Source organism: Alexandromys fortis, unplaced genomic scaffold (genome assembly GCF_014885135.2).
Source record: "Alexandromys fortis isolate MF-2015 unplaced genomic scaffold, M_Fortis_MF-2015_v1.1 scaffold_154, whole genome shotgun sequence".
Lineage (NCBI taxonomy): Eukaryota > Metazoa > Chordata > Mammalia > Rodentia > Cricetidae > Alexandromys > Alexandromys fortis.
Window position 1 is genome coordinate 3985693 of NW_026068040.1, and position 17582 is coordinate 4003274.

The window sequence follows — 17582 nt, forward strand, 5'->3', positions numbered from 1 at the left end:
AACTACAGCAAAGGGCAATACTATCAATCTGCCAGTGAACAGAACACAGATCATGAGGGCATGGAAGGAAGGCTGAGGTGGTGCCAGAAAAAACTGATGTTCTAAAAGCAGTGCAGTTCACTTTCCTTCCCCAAAACAGTAGGGAAGAGGAAGCCACTGCTGTCAGGTGACCATTTCCTAGCACACCCACATGTGAACCTTCTGAAGTCAGCCTTGGTAAACTCAGTGGAGCAAGAGGGCCCCACCAATCTCTGGGTCCTACCCGCTTCCAACTACAACCAAGGAATCCAGGAGACACTTTGAAAAAATCGCTTCCCCCTTGATGTGGGATGGTCTTCTGTTTTGAGTTGATTTCATTGGTTAATAAAGAAACTGCCTTGGCCCTTGATAGGACAGGAAATCAGGTAGGCGGAGTAAACAGAACAGAATGCTGGGAGAAAGTGAGGCAATCGCCATGCCTCTCCTCTCTGAGCCAGATGCGATGAAGCTCCAGCCTAAGATGGACGTACACTAGAATCTTCCTGGTAAGCCACCACCTTCTGGTGCTACACAAATTATTAGATATGGGTTAAAGCAAGATATGAGAGTTAGCCAGTAAGAGACTAGAGCTAATAGGCCAAGCAGTGTTTAAATGAATACAATTTGTGTGTTGTTATTTCAGGCGTAAAGCTAGCCGTACAGGGGCTGAGCAGGACAAAAAGCAGGCTGGCCTGCAGCCCCTCTCTACAGCCCCTAGCGATGAATTTTTGAGATTAAGCCATAAAAAATATTGAACAAATCCAACACTTAGGAAAAGAAGTGCAATTAATTTCCTGGCTTTTGATAACTTGTGCGTGACCACTCGGAGGCCAGAGATTGGTGCTGGCTGTCTTCATACACTGCTCTCTGCCTTACTTCTCAGACAGGATTGCTCATTGAATCTGGAGTTGGCCAATTTGGGAGTAAACTCCAGAGGTGATCCACCTGTCTACATCCCCCACCCCCGCCCCGAGATTACAGATGTGTGTAGCCATGCCTGGTTATTTTGTGGGTGCCGAAGACCTAAACACAGGTCCTTGCGCTTGCACAGTAAGCGTCCAATGGCTGAGCCATCTTCCCTGGCCTGCATTTGATAACTTTTAAGGGCTTTAGTAAATTGATGGTTCCAACCTGGAAGTAAATCACTAAACAAAAGCAGTGGTTCACAGCTAGCCCTGGGGAGGCTCGAGCGCAAGGACTGCTCTGAGTATGGTGCCACCCTGGCTGCAGAGTGAGGCCGCCTCCCTCCACTGTCCTCTCCTCTACTTACTATTACCAGTCCTTCTCCTTTCCTGTCTGCTCTGACTCCTGGCCCTCGACCTAAATGGGCCAGGTCTCAACTTCCCGACCCCTCAGAGAGAATCTGTCAGCTGTGGGGAATGAACACTACATTGATTCTGAAGGGTTTCTCAGTTGGCGTCTCACCTTTCCGTTAGTCTACCCATTCTGCTTATTTCCAACACACTGACTGCCATTCCCATACGCCTGTATTGTTGCACAGACGAGAGAGAGAGAGAGAGAGAGAGAGAGAGAGAGAGAGAGAGAGAGAGAGAGAAGAGGAGAGAGAAACAAATTACCTTCTTTTCAAAACACAAAACAAGGGTGTCTGGAAAAGTAGATTGTATTCTAATATTCAAAACCAGAAACGAGTGTCCGGGCATTGGTCTGGGACATCAAAGGGAATAGGCAGGAACCTGGAACCTCTGCGGGTCTGAGTGTGAATCTGGGACCTCTGAGGGAGTAGACCAGAGCCAGAAACCTTTCCAGGCCCAACTCCAAACCAGGGACTTCTGCAGGAGGGAATCCAGACCAGGATTTACAGACACAGATCAAAGCTAGTAACCTAGGCCACATCTGCCCCAAGGCAAGGAACTCCATCTTGGGCAACAAATTCCACAGGAGAGGCTCTGAACCAGCTACCTAGGACAGAGTGGGCCTGAGGAAACAAGCTCCACCAGGAGCAGAAGCCAAGAGCAAATCCAGTCCTGGAAGCCAATCCAGTCCCAGGACACTGGCGGATCAGAACTGAGCCAGCGATCTCCACCAGAACAGGTTCAACTCCAAGCCAGGGACTTCTGCAGGAGGGGATCCAGACCAGGATTTACAGAATCAGGGCAAAGCCAGCAACCTAGGCCAAAGTAGTATTGAGACAGCAAACTGCAAGAAGCAGAGCAAGGCACAGGAGCGCTGAGCTATCTCCAGGAACAGGAATAACCAACGGGGTAACTAGAACTGTGACACTGACTGTACCACGAGGATCAACCATCTGAGCTTTGGATTCACTGGCACCTAGAAGATTAATCAACAGAATCTCAGACAGCCCCAACCACACCTGTTAGAGGAAAAGATGAGTAGACAAGGTAAGATCACATGCTACACCACAAAGAGCAACACAACACCAGTAAAACCTAAAGACCCTACAACAGCAAGACCTGAACAACCAAATATGGATGAACCAGAAGAAAATGACCTAAAAATTAACTTCAGAAGAATGTTTGAAATTCTTAAAGATGAACAAGAGCAAGTTCCAGGACAGGCTCCAAAGCCACAGAGAAACCCTGTCTTGAACCCCCCCCCCCCAAAAAAAAATGAAAAGAGAAATTCCCTTAAAGAATTTGAGGGAAAGACAAAGAATTGGAAGGTATCAGCAAATCAGTTAAAGAAAACCAAGAAAAAGAAATCAAACATATAAAAGAAACTATTCAAGACTTCAAAACTGAAATAAGAAATAAAGAGAACATAAGCTGAAGGAATTATAGAAACAGAAAAAGATCGGGAATCACAAACACAAGCATGAACAGCAGAATACAAGAAATGGACAACAGAATCTCAAGCGCTGAAGATACAACAGAGGACATAGACTCATCAGTTAAAGAAAACATTAAATCTAACAAAAGCTTAACCCAAAATATCCAGGAGATATGGGACACCATGAAAAGACCAAATCTAAGAATAATAGGTACAGAAGAAGAAATTCAACTCAAAGGCACAGAAACTATATTTAACAAAATCATAGAAGAAAACTTTCCCTACCTAAAGAAAGATATGCCTATGAAGATACAAGAAGCTTGCAGAACACCAAATAGACTGAATCCAAAAAAGAAGTCCTCTCACCACAAAACCAGGAAGCAGAACCAAGCAAAAGTGTTTGAATTAGGACTTTTACTAATTTGGATTGAAAGCACTGCTTCAGATCACCATTTTACACTGCTCATCCCTCGTCCCAACTCACAAGCGTCTCCTGTCATGACTCTCTGCCCTTACCTTTCACAACAGCCTAACTGTGGTGAAACCCACAGGTAGCACTCTCATTTTAAGTTATTTTTGATTATGTGTATGTGTGTTTTCAGTGACTGAATGAGTGTGTGTGTCTAGAGACACTGGATCCCTTGAGCTAGAGGTACAGCCCACTCGAGGGCCTTCCCACATGAGTGAAGGGATACAGTCCTCTGCAGGACAGCACGTACTCTGCCTATTGAAGCTGCCTCTTTTTCTGGGTATTTCTTTGCTGCTGCTTTAGGCAAAGTTCTTTTGGTCCTGATCTTATAAATTCTGACAGACTAACGGTGAGGATGCCAAAGTCAGCATTTAGTTCTAAGCATGTATCGCTCGTACTCCCAACAGTTTCCTGACCATCTCTCCTACCCAGCTACCCACACTACAACCACCCGGCCATTCAGTTCAACAACACAGCTTCTAACATTTATCCCCATTGCATTTTTAAGCTATTGCTTCTGCCTATATGCATAATTGGGAAGGGTTAAGTCCAGTCTTCCACCAGATCCCTCATGGACACCTGTTGTCCTCACACAGCATGCTTTGTCCACAAAGACAGTCCAGCCAACGCACATCCGTCTTAAGACCTAGCAGACAAACTACACCTCTTTCTATGGCTTGCTTACTGCTCAGCCAGGCAGTCTCAGTCCTCTACTATTTTATAGACCCATTAAAATGCCTGTTTAAACTACTGACTGTTATTTATACATTGTTTTCCCTTGATTCTTAGCTCCATAAATAGCGGAAATTGTAGGATGTCTGTGTGTTTCCAAACTCTTTGGGGGCCCGCATCCAGCTTCCAAATAAACACACGGAAGCCTAGTCTTACTTATAAATGTCTGGCCTTAGCTTGCTTATTTCTATCCAGCTTATTTCTATCCCATCTATCTTTTGTGTCTGTGCTTTTACTTTCTTCATTCTCTATACATTTCTTTCCTTTTTCCTCTGTGACTGGCTGTGTGGCTGGCCCCTGGCATCTTCCTCTCCCTAAAAACGGGCCATCCTTTTGCTTAGCTAGCCCCCACTAAAGAACCCTTGTTACCTCTTCTGTCAGTTAGTTGTTGCTCAACCTCCTGACCCCAGGTTAATTTTATTTAATCAAACAAATGTACCACATCTTTTCATCGCTGACAAAAGCCAGAAACAACTTAACACACCTTTACACAGTTCAGTAATATTCCGCAGCAGGGGATTCATCCTACTCCCTTCAGCCTTGACCCTACCTAGGGAAGCACAGGTGCCATGCATGGTGGCGCATGCTGTGGGACTGAGAACCGCCAGCCTTCCACCAGAAGAAAAAGACTCAAGCTCAGAGAAGCGAAAGCGCTGCTGTCTCGTTCTTTTACGGAGACAGGGAATGGGCTACTCTGCAGCTAACTGCAGCTCAGGAAATGCAGGTCTGTGCTGGGTCAGAAGAAGGAATTAGGAATTTTTGAAAAAGAAAAAAAGGTACTTATTTTTAAATGTTGGGAACTAATTCAAGTTATCTGAAAATACCTAAAGTTAGTTATAAGCTATACGTAAGATGAGACTGCCCAGAAAGAAGTTGGTATTTACAAGTAACAGAAGTCTCTAATCCTATCTGTAAACCCAACATGTGAGAGGCTGAGGCAAAAGAATAGCTTGGGCTACAGTATGAAATCCTGTCTCAACAAACCAATAAAACAGTGAATTAGCAAATTAAAAAATAAATCAATTAGCCAGGCGTGGTGGCGCAGGCCTTTAATCCTAGCACGTGGGAGGCCGAGGCAGGAGGATCTCTGTGAGTTCAAGGCCAACCCGGTGTACAAATCGAGTTCCAGAACAGCCAGGATTGTTACAGAGAAACCTCATCTTGAACCAAATATATACATATGTTCATATGTACATATAGACATACACACACACATATGTACATTAAAGGCTAGAGTAATAACTCAGTTGGCCAAGCACCCCAACACCTACCTTAATTACAAAAGCCCACACGCTGAGGGATGCTTCTAACTCCTGTGCTAAGGAGGCAAAAACCACGGTTCCCTGGAATGCCCTGCCAGCTTAGTCCAGCAAGGAGCCCCAGATCCAGTACACCTGAGGCTGACCTCTGGCTGGCACAAGCAATGTGCCCTCTCCCCCACAGGCACCTCTGGCCTGCACATATACACACAGACCCAGAACAAACAGGGCACAGACATCTGGCTGTACAAATTGAATGCTGAAGTTATCTTGTGACCCACAGTGTGAAGGCAGCAACAGTCACTGCTACTTTCATTCAGTCCCTTCCACAGCCACAACAGTCAGTCCTGAAGTCACCTTTCAGAAAACACAGCTGTCAGGCATAAGTCAGAGCCAACTGAAAGCAGAGCAAATACGGAATAAACTGAGGAAGGAGCAAGGACTGTAAGCCTTACCCGTTTGAGATGAATTGTTTTCAGAGTCACAGCACACTCAGAAAGCGCCTGCAAAAAACAAGCTTCAGATTTTAATATGGGCAGTTCTTCATTACAAACCCTCCCACCTCCAAGCTACCGCAAGGAAAATCTGCACAGAAGAAAGCAAAACACAAATCACTGGAGACTGCAGGGAGGACTCGAGGTAGAACCATTGGCTGCTCTTCCTGAGAACCCGCAGGGTTTGATTCTCAGCACCCACACAGTGGCTCACAGCCACCTGTGACTCTAGTCCCAGGGGATCTGACTCCCTCTCTGGCCTCTGGAGGCACTAGGCATGCACATGGCATGTAGACATACATGGAAGCAAACACCCCATAGACATAAAAAGAAAAAGAAAAAAAAATACAAAGTACAGCCCTAATGTAGTATGTCTTTTAATAAACCAACGAGAAGTGAGGAAACAACTTTCACATGAAGTGCTCTGATGATGGGATCTGGGACCCATCACACAAAAAGAAAATTGTTTATTAATACTCTTAATCACAGGGGAAGCCCCAGAGTAGGGCATGATGATACATGCATATAACCCCAACGCTCTGGAGGCAGAGGCATGAGGATTGGCTACATGTTTAAGGGAAGTCTGGTATACACAGTGAGATCCTGGCCAGCTAAACCCAAGTGAGGAGGAAGGAAAAGACAGAGAAACTGAAGAAGGAAGAGGAAAGGAGAGAGTGAAAAAGACAAAGAAAAGGGGGAAACGGCAAAGAGGAGGGATGACCGACCAAATGTGTGATATCCTTGTTCTGTCTCCAGAACAAATAATTCAATGAATCCTAATTTGAAGTCATAATGTATATATAAAAACAATCCATAAAGACAGACACGCGTGGTGGTGGCACACGCCTTTAATCCCAGCACTCAGGAGGCTGAGACAGGTGGATCTCTGTGAGTTCGAGGCCAGCCTGGTCTACAAGAGCTAGTTTCAGGACAGGCTCCAAAGCTACAGAGAAACCCTGTCTTGAAAAACCACCAAAAAAAAAAAAAATCCACGAAGCAAAATCAGCCAGTCATTAGAGAAGCTTCTACAAGATCTGTGCATGGTAGACAGACTTAGGTGCTTACCAACACGGTCTGCGCATCAGCCAGGTCGAAGGTCTGCTTTAGAGGGGCCAGGAAACATGCAGGGACAATGTGCTTATAAACAAAGTCAGCAAATCCCACTGGTCCATCTTTGCCTCCTGCCAAGAGAATCCAAATTTTCACATTGTTTAAAAAGAAAGTCACTCAGTCCACATAAAGGAAAAGAGGCCTTGGGTTTGAGTCCTAGTCTGGGGGTGGAGGGAGGTCAGGATAAAATCTCAACAAAATGAAAACAAAACTTCATCTCACCCCAGAGCTCCACCAGCTTTGAGAGAATGATAAAACATGTCTTCTGTGCAATCGGATCTGGATACTCAACGGCTCCTTGGATAACAGTAACCAGCACACGTTCTACATTCTCTGCACCTGGAAGAAAAGAAAAAACAACCTGAAGCACGCATTTCAAAATACACACTAATCAAAGCACATTACAGCAGTGATAAAATGTCTTCATCTCTTTTATTAACCAACCACCTAAATTCTAAGCACTGAGGACTCCTTTAATATCCTGCTCTGCTGAATTTTATTTATTTATTCATCCATTTGTTTATCTTGAACCTTGCTGAATAGACCAGGCTGGCCTCAAACTCACAGATGTCTGCCTGCCTGTGCCACACCAATACTGGAATTAAAGGCTCTATGTGGTGGTTTGAATGAGATTGGACCCCTAGACTTATATTTGAAAGCCTGGTCCCCAGCTGGTGGACTGTTTAGGAAGGATTAGGAAGCATGGCCTTGTTGGTAGAAGGGTGTTACTGGTTGGGTTTGAGGCTTCCAAAGCTCCCCGTATTCTCAGTCAGCTCTCTCTGCCTTGTGCCTGTTCTCTCAGCTGCTCTCCAGCACCATGCCTGCTGTCGTGCCCCCGGCATGACTGCCATGGACTTACCCTTCAAACTGTAAGCAACAATAAGGTCTTTAAGTTGTCTATGCCACGGTGTCTCATCACAGTGTAACCGATTAGTATGCCCAGGTTACCCCTCTTCCCTTGTAAAGAAAAGGGCTGGCCCCAATACTGTGCAGTGAAGGCTTTGCACTTCACTGTCCTGCCTCAGTCTCCCAGATAAGTGCAATAACAACCACTATGGTTGGCTAGTTCTACTTTCAGTTATAAGATGGCCAACTAGCCAGGAAGACTCAACTGTCATGCTCACTACGCTGCTCACCAGCAATTCAAGAGAAACTGAATACAAACTGCTTGTAAGGTGCTTTACATGCATTAACTCAGTTCTATTCTTAGAGTGCTGGACAACCAGAGGGCCACCAGACCACACCCTCACAGTTCGGTGTTTACTCCACTCACGTTGACCACAGGGTGTACAACTGTGGCAGGGACCTCAGCAGACACATGAGGCATGGCGTGCATCCCTACCTTGATTGGCAATCACTTCGCTCATTCCGCTGCCAGTGACCGTTTGCAGGAAGGCAAAGTAACTCCTCCTCAGCATCTGCTTCTCCAGCGCAGCTGACTGGTCGTTGTCTTCTGCTGGTCGTAGCAGCACTTCAAAAATGGCATGAAGCAGGGGCATGAACATCTGCTGTAAAAATGGGGACACCTGAATCTGGAAAAAAGAACATCTGTTACTGCACCCTGGAAGTGATGAAAAACAGTACAGCGAGGCTTCAGAAAGAGTGTGTTAAAAAGTCTTTCCGTGCTCTCTAGGGAGGGAATTTACAACCTAGCAAATTTAAAACAGATACATTACCCAAGGACTCAAGATTAAATTCAACATGCACGGGACTGAAGAGATGGCCCAGGGGTTAAGAGCACTGGCTGCTCTTCTAGAGGACCTGGATTCCGTTCCCAGCATCCACATGGCAGGCAATGTAACCATCAGTAACTTCTGTCCCAAGGACTGACGCCCTCTTCTGGATTCTCCAGGCAGTGCATGCACATGGTGCACAGCACGTGTTCCGGCCACACACCATACACATAAAAGTGAATCTTAAGTTCAACTTGCTTGGCTGTGGTGATGGCACACATCTTTAATCCCAACACTTGGGAGGCAGAGGCAGGTGGATCTCTGAGTTCAAGGCCAGCCTGGTCTATAGAGCAAGTTCCAGGACAGGCTACAAAGCTAACACAGAGAAACCCTGTCTCCAAAAACCAAAAAAGTTCAACTTGTATCTTAGAATTTTGGTTGTGGGTCAGTCAGCAAGACGGTTCAGCAGGTAAAGTTACTTACTGTGCAAGCCTAGTGACCTGCGTTCAGCCCCCAGAAACCATGAAAAGATGGAAAGAAAAAACTGATCTCCATGCTTTGGCATGCATGTGCATCCATGAAAAATGAAAAAAATTGAAATAAAATAACAAGTGATCATGATCAAAGTTGGCCAAGAAATATTTTAAGATTTAAGTTTCTAAGGGAAAAAATTCTAAAAAAAAAAAATTCAAAGCCTTATTTTTGTAATTAAACTAAAATATGTGACTTCCATTAGTTACCCCAGTTTCCTCTTCTATAAGGCAGAATTTTTACCATATAAAAATAAATAAAATGAGGAATATAAAGCGACATCCAAAATCATTCATGGCCGAGTTTGAACTCAGAAAGCCTTGTGCAAGTGTTGGCCTTTCTCCCTAAGCAGTTCATGCCTATTTTAATTCCCTGGATCACTTCTAGACTCTTTCTTGTTCCGGTGCCACGTGTTCACAGCCAGAACTCAGCACCAGGTTCACCTGCTTTTCCTGGTACTTTTCTCCCACTACAGTGATTAACGTTTTTATTAAAACATCTACTTGGGGGCCATAGAGGTGGCTTAGTGATTAAGCCATCTTGCTGCTTTTGCAAAGGACCTAAGTCCTTTTCCCAACACCCACATGGAAGCATGCCAACTCCATGTCCTGTACCTCCGGTTCCAGGTGATCCTTTAGACACCAGTCATGCACATGGTGCACTTACGTGCATGCAGGCAACACACTCATACACACAAAAAAATTACTTTTTTCAACTTAGAAATCTCCCTCACCTTACCTGTGGGGCAGACAGTAGACTATTCAGAATGATAGACACTCCATGACCAAAGTAACCAGGTAACTCAGGGTTATTTACAAGGCAAAGGTGGGGCTGAGGAGGGCTTGGCCTGCAAAGAACTTCCTACACACAGTTGAGGACCTGAGTCTGAATTCCAGTCTTCTGTAAGGAGAAGCTGGGAATGGCTGTGTGCACTGAAAATGGGAAGGCCCACCGGAGCCTACCGGATAGCCAGGCAACCCTAAGCTCCTATCCAAGCTTAGTGACAGACCGTGTATTAACAAATACTGTGAAATGTGATGGAGGCCAACCCCACCTCCACCACACTCAGTCTAGTTTAGGTCTGCAGAGGATGCGTCCGTCGCCAGAGTCTTAGGACTCTCAGGGTTTGCAGTACCTTGAACTTGGCCGTAATCTGGTTGATGAGTGGAATGAATTCCTGGAGGTCTTTTGCTTCACAGTCTTTGAGCATGTGTTCTGAGGCAGACGGGATGAACGGAAGAACCTCCTCCTCCAGGCAAATGATCATGCGATGAAGGAAAGTGCGAACCCCGCTCCTTAGAGTGTCCTTCTGTAAAGGGCAGCTGAGGGCCGGCAAGAACGTCTGGAGACAGTCCAGGTAAACCTCGGAGCAGCCGCACTGCTTCACAGTCTGCTTGTTGCTGAAAGCCTTGCTGGTTCGACTATGTGACCAAAACCCAGACAGTATGTGACCAAAACCCAGACAGTCAAGTTTAGTTTTCTTCTTTAAAGTTCAGAGTATTAAAGATACAATGCGCAACAGATGGCAAATTGTCAACAAACACCAAGGCAGCAATTATTTCCTACATCAATATTAACTTCCCCCTTAGTTAATGGCTGTGGGAAAATGATGCTTCCAGATGTCATCACAGAACAAATGTGAAATAAATTAAACAAGTAAGAAGTAGTTAACACAATCTGAGTCTATCTGCTTCTCTAAAATCCTGATATCTTCAGGAAAAAAATGTATTTACTATGACTAAGCCATTAGGTAATCTGTATGCAGTACTCACTAAATTTAGGAACCAACCTAATCCCTCCCATTCACGGTCAGGTGAGGCCTGGCTCCTGCACTGAAGTATATGGTGTAATATAACTTTATTAGCAATCATTTCAATCCAGGAAAGAAGTAAATGCCTGCGTGGTGGTCTTTGGGACACAGTGTAACATCCAAGCAATCTCAGGACCTTGTCTTGAGGGGACCAATACTAAACCACAATGTCGTGATATGCTATTTTACACAGACACTTGGGCTAACCTCCTGAAAGACAAGACTGATTTACACTGAAGTCAGAAGCAGGAGTGTTAGTGATAGTCTTCCTGGTAAACACACAGCTAGCAAATGACCTAGCCTCTTTGCTAGCTACAGCTTAACTTACTGGAGAGACAAGGGTTTACACAACCAGAGGAATTCAGCTTTGAAAACAGTTTAGTGTGTCCATGCTAAAAAGACCCACAGCAGAGGTTCTGCCTATGCAGACACATATTTTTTAATTGTAATTGCATTTGGGCTCACCTGGCAAATCCCACTGCATGGCTGAGACTATCTGCAAGAGATGCTTGCCTCTCTTCATCTTGCGCCATCATCAGTTTTTCCAAGAGAACCTTGAACCTCTCCATCAGCGGCGTCAAGAGGTCCTTCATTAAGGCCCGCTTGTTCTCTGCTGGGTAGTCACTGCTAACAATCAGTGCGCCCGCTGCTTCGTAAATGAAGAGTTGGTCGTCACTGCTCAGCAAGGACTGGTAACCATTCTCCTGGAAGGGAATTTTGTCTTATCTGCATGTTTACATTTTAGTGCCTCTCATTTAACTTAATAAAGAATAAGCACAAGAGAGATAGGAAATATAATCTACCACATTGGCTCATATACCAAGCATTCATAAAGACAGATGGAGGTGGCACACGCCTTTAATCTCAGGGCAGGGGAGGCAGAGGCTCAAGGTCAGCCTGCTCTACAAAGTGAGTTCTAGGACAGCCAGGGCTCGTTACACAGAAAAGCCTTGTTTCAAAAAATATGTTTGTGTGTATACACACACACACACACAAACCAACCCACCAAAACAAAATATACATGTATATCAAAATGTACTTATAAACTATCTCAACTTAAGTCCTTTTAGTGAAGTGACACTGACTTCAGTCTGAGACAAGAACTCTAGTGTTAAGTGGCCCTGACAATGACAAGTACGATGTCATCACAGACTAATCTACAAGGTGAGTTTCTTCTCTTCCATTAAATTTCAGCTACATTTAACACTACAGAGAAATCAGAACATACTCTACACTGTAAAGTCCTTCTATTACTGATATGCTTGTCATCAAAACAACCTTGGCAAACAGATCCAAATAAACTGTGCACACACACCCCACCCCCACTAGTTAAACAAAAGTGGGGCCCGAGAAGCATAGGTATTGTTGATATCTGAGGAAGACACCCAGAAGATACTTACAGGTGGAGAAAGGGTTAATAGATCTTGTATTCTATTCAAAATATCCTCAATGAAAGGGTTCATTTGTTTACTGAATGAAATCAAGAGGAAAACAAGGTAAGTAATGTGCTCAATATCAACCCTCCTTTAAAAGAGAAGGGACCAAGGCTCAGTTTTATGTTAGCCAATCTGATTACTAAAATTAGCATATGAGCAATTTAAAAAGTTCACCTGCTCTGTAGTGAAGTACTGCCAAGAGAATGCTACTTAAGTACTTTTCACATTAAAAGAAAAGTACTTATAAAGGTACTACAGATAGCAGATTAGGTTAAAAATGTACGTGCAAGATGAGCATCACGTTGCAAGCCTATACTCCCAGAACGTGGTAGGTAGACAGAGACTCTCTGGGACCAAACAAACAAACAGAAACGCTAGCCTAGGGAGACGGCACAGCAATGAAATGCATGTGCCTTGCAAACATGATGGCTTGAGGGTGATACCTTGATCCCATAGTGGGAAGGCTGTATCCCTCACACATCACACACTCAATGCACAGAACCTATAAAACAATATACCAATACATGAAGTCGCATAAAAATATGCAAACAAGGCTGACTACAGTAACTGGTCAGTCAGCAGGGAAAGAAGCCTGTGCAGGAGGAGCCACCTCTTCCCCCAGCGGCCCCCATGTGCACACTCCACAAGAGCGCTGAAAGCCAATACTTACTTGAGAGACTTGACAAATCTAGAAAACAGGTAGGCAGTTCTGCTCCGGACTTTAGCACTGGAATGCCACAGACCCCTGTGGTCTAAGAAAGCCATCTGAAGAAAGAGACAGTGATCGTTTCTGTTGATTCAAGCGTTTCATTGTCAATACTGCATCTCTGTTCACACCCAATCGTAGTTCTGGGCAGGGCCAGGAACAAGGAGGAATGGCACATCACACTGCTCTTAAGCACTGAACTTACATAAACTGTCACCCAACGTTAGATTAAACTTCTGACTCTGAGAAAAGTTAGAGAACAAAGACAGAACACTATCTGATCATCAAAGACCGAGTGAAACACACTTACTAGTACACACGGAATGTGCTGAGGTTCAACAGTGAAAAACTTCTCATATCGAACAACAGTTTCAAAGAACTCCAGAGTCACGGACGTGTGCTGATAGGAGCTGACACCTGATGTCACCAACTGGAAAGGGAAAAATGAAGAGACCCATTTTTGTTTACCGAAACATCCATAATTCCCTCCATAAAAACACCAAGCTCTAACGATTAAGAACCCATGAGCCCACAACACAACACACAGAGCACATCACGTCACAGTAAAGGACCCTTGGTGTACCTACCGTTCGCATCATGTCCTGCAAAGCACTAGCTTTTGAAACGTCACCTGAGAAGTGAGCACCATGTGACACTGGGAGAGCTTCTGCCAACATGTACAGCAATCTTACTGCCACTTCAACCTCCATGAAGCGTGTAGTCTGCCAATTCCTACCAAGGCACAGAAGTATGTGACATCTGACATAAACTTTAGATAACTCCTGATACTCAGGACAGGAACGCACCATCAGAGCCGTTTCAGTGGCACAGCCACTGGTGAGTTGTCCACTCCTGTAACCAACCGTAATGAAACCCACTGGCTACCAACCCAGCGGGAAGTAACATTGTGTGGTGGGGGGAAAGATGGCTGAAGTACATTGACTGCGTGGATTGCAGTTTCATAAGTATACTAAACGGACGTGCTACTAAAAACCATTCTTAGAAATGTCCTGAATGAGTTAAAAAGTCAAACCCTTTTTGCCAAGCAATGTAATTTATGCCAGAGGTAGACACAAGTAAACAACGGAGCAAAACAAACTGCAGGGACATAAGGGGCGATGGACGCTGCGCGTTGGACGCTGCACAACTCATTTGCTGCACACCAGCCCGCACAAGAGGAGCCTTACTCTGACAGCAGGACTTACTGCAGTGTGGCACTCAGCACTCTGCGAACGGAAGCCAGCACTAGCTCCGGGGACACCTGAGCGAGCCTGTCCAACAGCAACTTCAGCTGCTTTCTGTACTCTACAAACATGGCTTCATCTTCACCCTACAACACAAGTTAAAAGCTTGGTCTTAATGGTTTATGTGCAGCATCAAGATGGCGCAGGTTAGGAGCACCTGACGCCAGAGCTGACAGCTGCTCTCCTTACCTGCAGCCAGGAGAGGGAGGAGGAACTGACCAAGGCAGTCCTCGGACCTCCACTGCAACACCCTGGCCTACCCTCACAAGAACAACCAATAAATTTACATAAACGATCAGTTAACTCCTATCTTTTATCTTTGGATAGAAAAATCACAAATGCTCAGTAGCACATCCCTTCCTGCTCACTAACCTGCAATCCTAACAATAACCTTGGCCATTAAAGGCCTGGGTCGCACACAGTCTAGGGAGGGCCCTACTGTCTTCACTCACGCCCCTGACGTGCTAACAGTGTGAGGACTGGGGCCAGTGTGCTGGTTATCATTTCTATTATCTTCCGCAGCACACACCTCAGCACTCACGCCCCAGTGTCCAGGACGCACTGGGAAGCAGTCCTCTGTGACTCTGGACACTTTTAGATGAGCAAGTTCAGCTGAGTTTCACTCTCACCCTCTCCAGACTGAGCCTCAACCCAGCACTCCTAGTAAATGCACTATGAGAGAAGATCATCAGTAATATGTCAGGTGTAAGTTCAATGTTAATAAATATTATTTTTCTTTCCTTGGACTGCTATAGATATAATCTAAGGCCCGCACGCAGCAAGCAAAGGCTCTCCCACTGAGCTATATCCCAGGTTCCCTTCTGTTTCTTTTTTTTGTTTTTGTTTTTGTTTTTCAAGACAAGGTTTCTCTGTAGCTTTGGTGCCCGTCCCAGAACTAGCTCTTGTAGACCAGGCTGGCCTCGAACTCCCAGAGATCCGCCTGCCTCTCCCTTCTGTTTCTTTTGAGACAAGGTCTCACTTTGTAACCCAATATGTAGCCCAGGCTGGCTCAACAGTTATGGCAATCTTCTTGCCTAAGGCTGCCAACTGCAGGGGTTTCAGGCATAGGCCACCAAGGCCAGTTTACAAGATTCTGTATGTACGAGTGTATATGAGCAGACAAGAGGTCAACCTCAGGTACTGCCTTCAGGAGCTATCCATCTTCCTCAGTAAGACATGGGACTCAACGCTTAGGCAAGGCTGGCTGCAAATGCATGAGGGGGTCCCCGAGGTCTACCTTCCCACCTTCCTAGCTCTGAATTACAAGCAGGCACTACCAAATCCAGCTGTCTATAGCCATCAATCCTAATGTTAATGATTACACAGCAAGCACGTGACCAAATCAGTCGCCTCTCCAACCTCTTACAGTGAAGGTTTCAGGTCTCCATGAGTGTTATCCCAAACTGACATTAATATACATCAGTAAAAACAAGATTGATTTAAAACACTATTTCTCGTTTTAAAAGGGTCTCAAACTAAAATATAAAACACTAATTTAATGCAAACAAACAATAAAATTAAAACCAGTTCTTTGATGTAAAATTACTTACTTCATTTTCAAAGTTATATTCTTCATCATAAGTCAATTTTTTCATAACGGCCAACATGATTGCCTAAAATTAAAAAGGAAACATTTGTTTTTTTTAATCTAGAAGTTGAGCTACATTTCAAAGTAGACTTCAGACAAAGAATTGATCAGGTCAGTGCTGGAGAGATGGCTCAGTGGTTAAAGAGCACTGACTTGCCCTTCCAGAAGACCTGGGTTCAAATCCAAGCACTGCATGGCAGCTTGCAACTGTCTGTAATTACAAGATCTGACATTCTCACACAGACATATACATGCGGGCAAAATGCCAATGCACATAAAATAGTAAAAATAAATTTTAAAAAAAGAATTGATCAGATTGATCTGCTTTAGATGGGCATCTATACTACTCACTCCAAGGCACAGGGAATCTCATGAGGAGGAGGTGGGAGGATGGCAAGGGTGGAGTGGTGGGCACAAACCTGAGTTTTGTCCCTCGTGGAGGAAGGCTACCCAGGACTCAGGAAACAAACAAATCACAAGTCCCTAAAACTCAACAGATTCACTAAGCCCCGCCCCCCAGGGCTATCCACTCATGAAGGACTGCTGGGAAAAGATTATCCAACACACTGTGCAGAGGAGTTGGCACCCAAAGCTGGGTGGGCTCTCAAGGATGTAGCTGCCTCGGAGCTGTCTCTGCTCACAAGAAACCCCCTCACCCACAGTCTGGTGAAGAATCCCAGCAAACTCACTGATTTGGGGAAAGAAAAATCTATCATTGGTTTAAAGAAGCTACTTACCTCTATATTAGCTTTTTGCTGATCTGAGAGCACTGAAAGCTTAAAATAAAAATAATTTATTTTTAATGTTATGCTTCCTTATCAATTTTTTTCTAATCAATCAGTATCTTCTAAAACAACACACAAAGGAGCTGGTGGTACAATTACAGGATAGAGATTTTCCCAGCATCCCTGGGTCTAATCTCCAGCATAAAAAAATAAAACACACAAATTCTTGCTGAGTAGTTTGATAGCAACCAGTCAATTCCTAACTTCAGACGTAATAATATCATGTCTAGTAAATAACTTGATTGATCTGACTGATTAAATTGTTTATCCTGTATTTAGAAAAGAATTAAGCTCTAAGGCAATAAAGGGTGTTTTTGCTGTTCTGAGGCAGGGTCTCAGTACGTAGCCATGGTTAGCCTGGAACTCGCTATACAGACCAGGCTGGCCTCAAACTCAGAGATTTGCCTCTGCCCCACCGAAAGACATGCTTGACCATGCTTAGTTTCTTAAAACAACGATCATAGCTCCCGCAATCTTAAAAACTCTTCTGCATGCAAAATTACATTTCTAAGAATGAAGAAAGCCTCGATATAATTAAATATAATTGGTAAAAACTAACAACAGGAACGGTCTTTCATTTAATGTCATAATGAGAAGTAACTAGTCTTCAGAACACCACACACTGCACTATGGGGACCTTCACCATCACACTTTGTGTTGTTACTGGGAAGCAGCTGTCAGCAAAGAGTTTAACAAGTTGTTGCTGTATTCAGAAACACACAGGTTTAAAGGAACACACAGAAAACAAGAGTAACCCCAGACCACATTTATGCCTCATGAATGTATTGTGTCTTCTGAGGCAAGGGCCTCAGGTTGCTCGTGGCTAGTCTTGAACTTGCTGTGACACAGACGATGACCTGAACCCTTTCCCCATTCTAAGTGCTGGGATCATAAGTATGGCTCACCAAGTCCATAGTGTATTTCAGAACTTATTCACATTTTGTCTATATTTTTTATATAAAATAAATAAAAACCACAA

The 17582-nt window shown here is 44.4% G+C and overlaps 1 protein-coding gene across 1 annotated transcript in view; it reads right to left on the reverse strand.

The window, feature by feature from the left end:
* The window catches only part of Xpot (exportin for tRNA), a 41894-nt gene that overhangs the window by 8182 nt on the left and 16130 nt on the right, over positions 1-17582 (reverse strand). The window contains exons 10-22 of the mRNA XM_050165476.1: positions 16556-16594; positions 15781-15843; positions 14192-14316; positions 13574-13718; positions 13297-13416; positions 12951-13045; positions 12245-12314; positions 11310-11548; positions 10170-10455; positions 8173-8362; positions 7053-7169; positions 6786-6901; positions 5682-5729 (exon numbers count right to left, since the gene is read on the reverse strand). Of these exons, the coding sequence (XP_050021433.1) occupies positions 5682-5729; positions 6786-6901; positions 7053-7169; positions 8173-8362; positions 10170-10455; positions 11310-11548; positions 12245-12314; positions 12951-13045; positions 13297-13416; positions 13574-13718; positions 14192-14316; positions 15781-15843; positions 16556-16594 (1653 nt within the window). The remainder of the gene's footprint in view (positions 1-5681; positions 5730-6785; positions 6902-7052; positions 7170-8172; positions 8363-10169; positions 10456-11309; positions 11549-12244; positions 12315-12950; positions 13046-13296; positions 13417-13573; positions 13719-14191; positions 14317-15780; positions 15844-16555; positions 16595-17582) is intronic.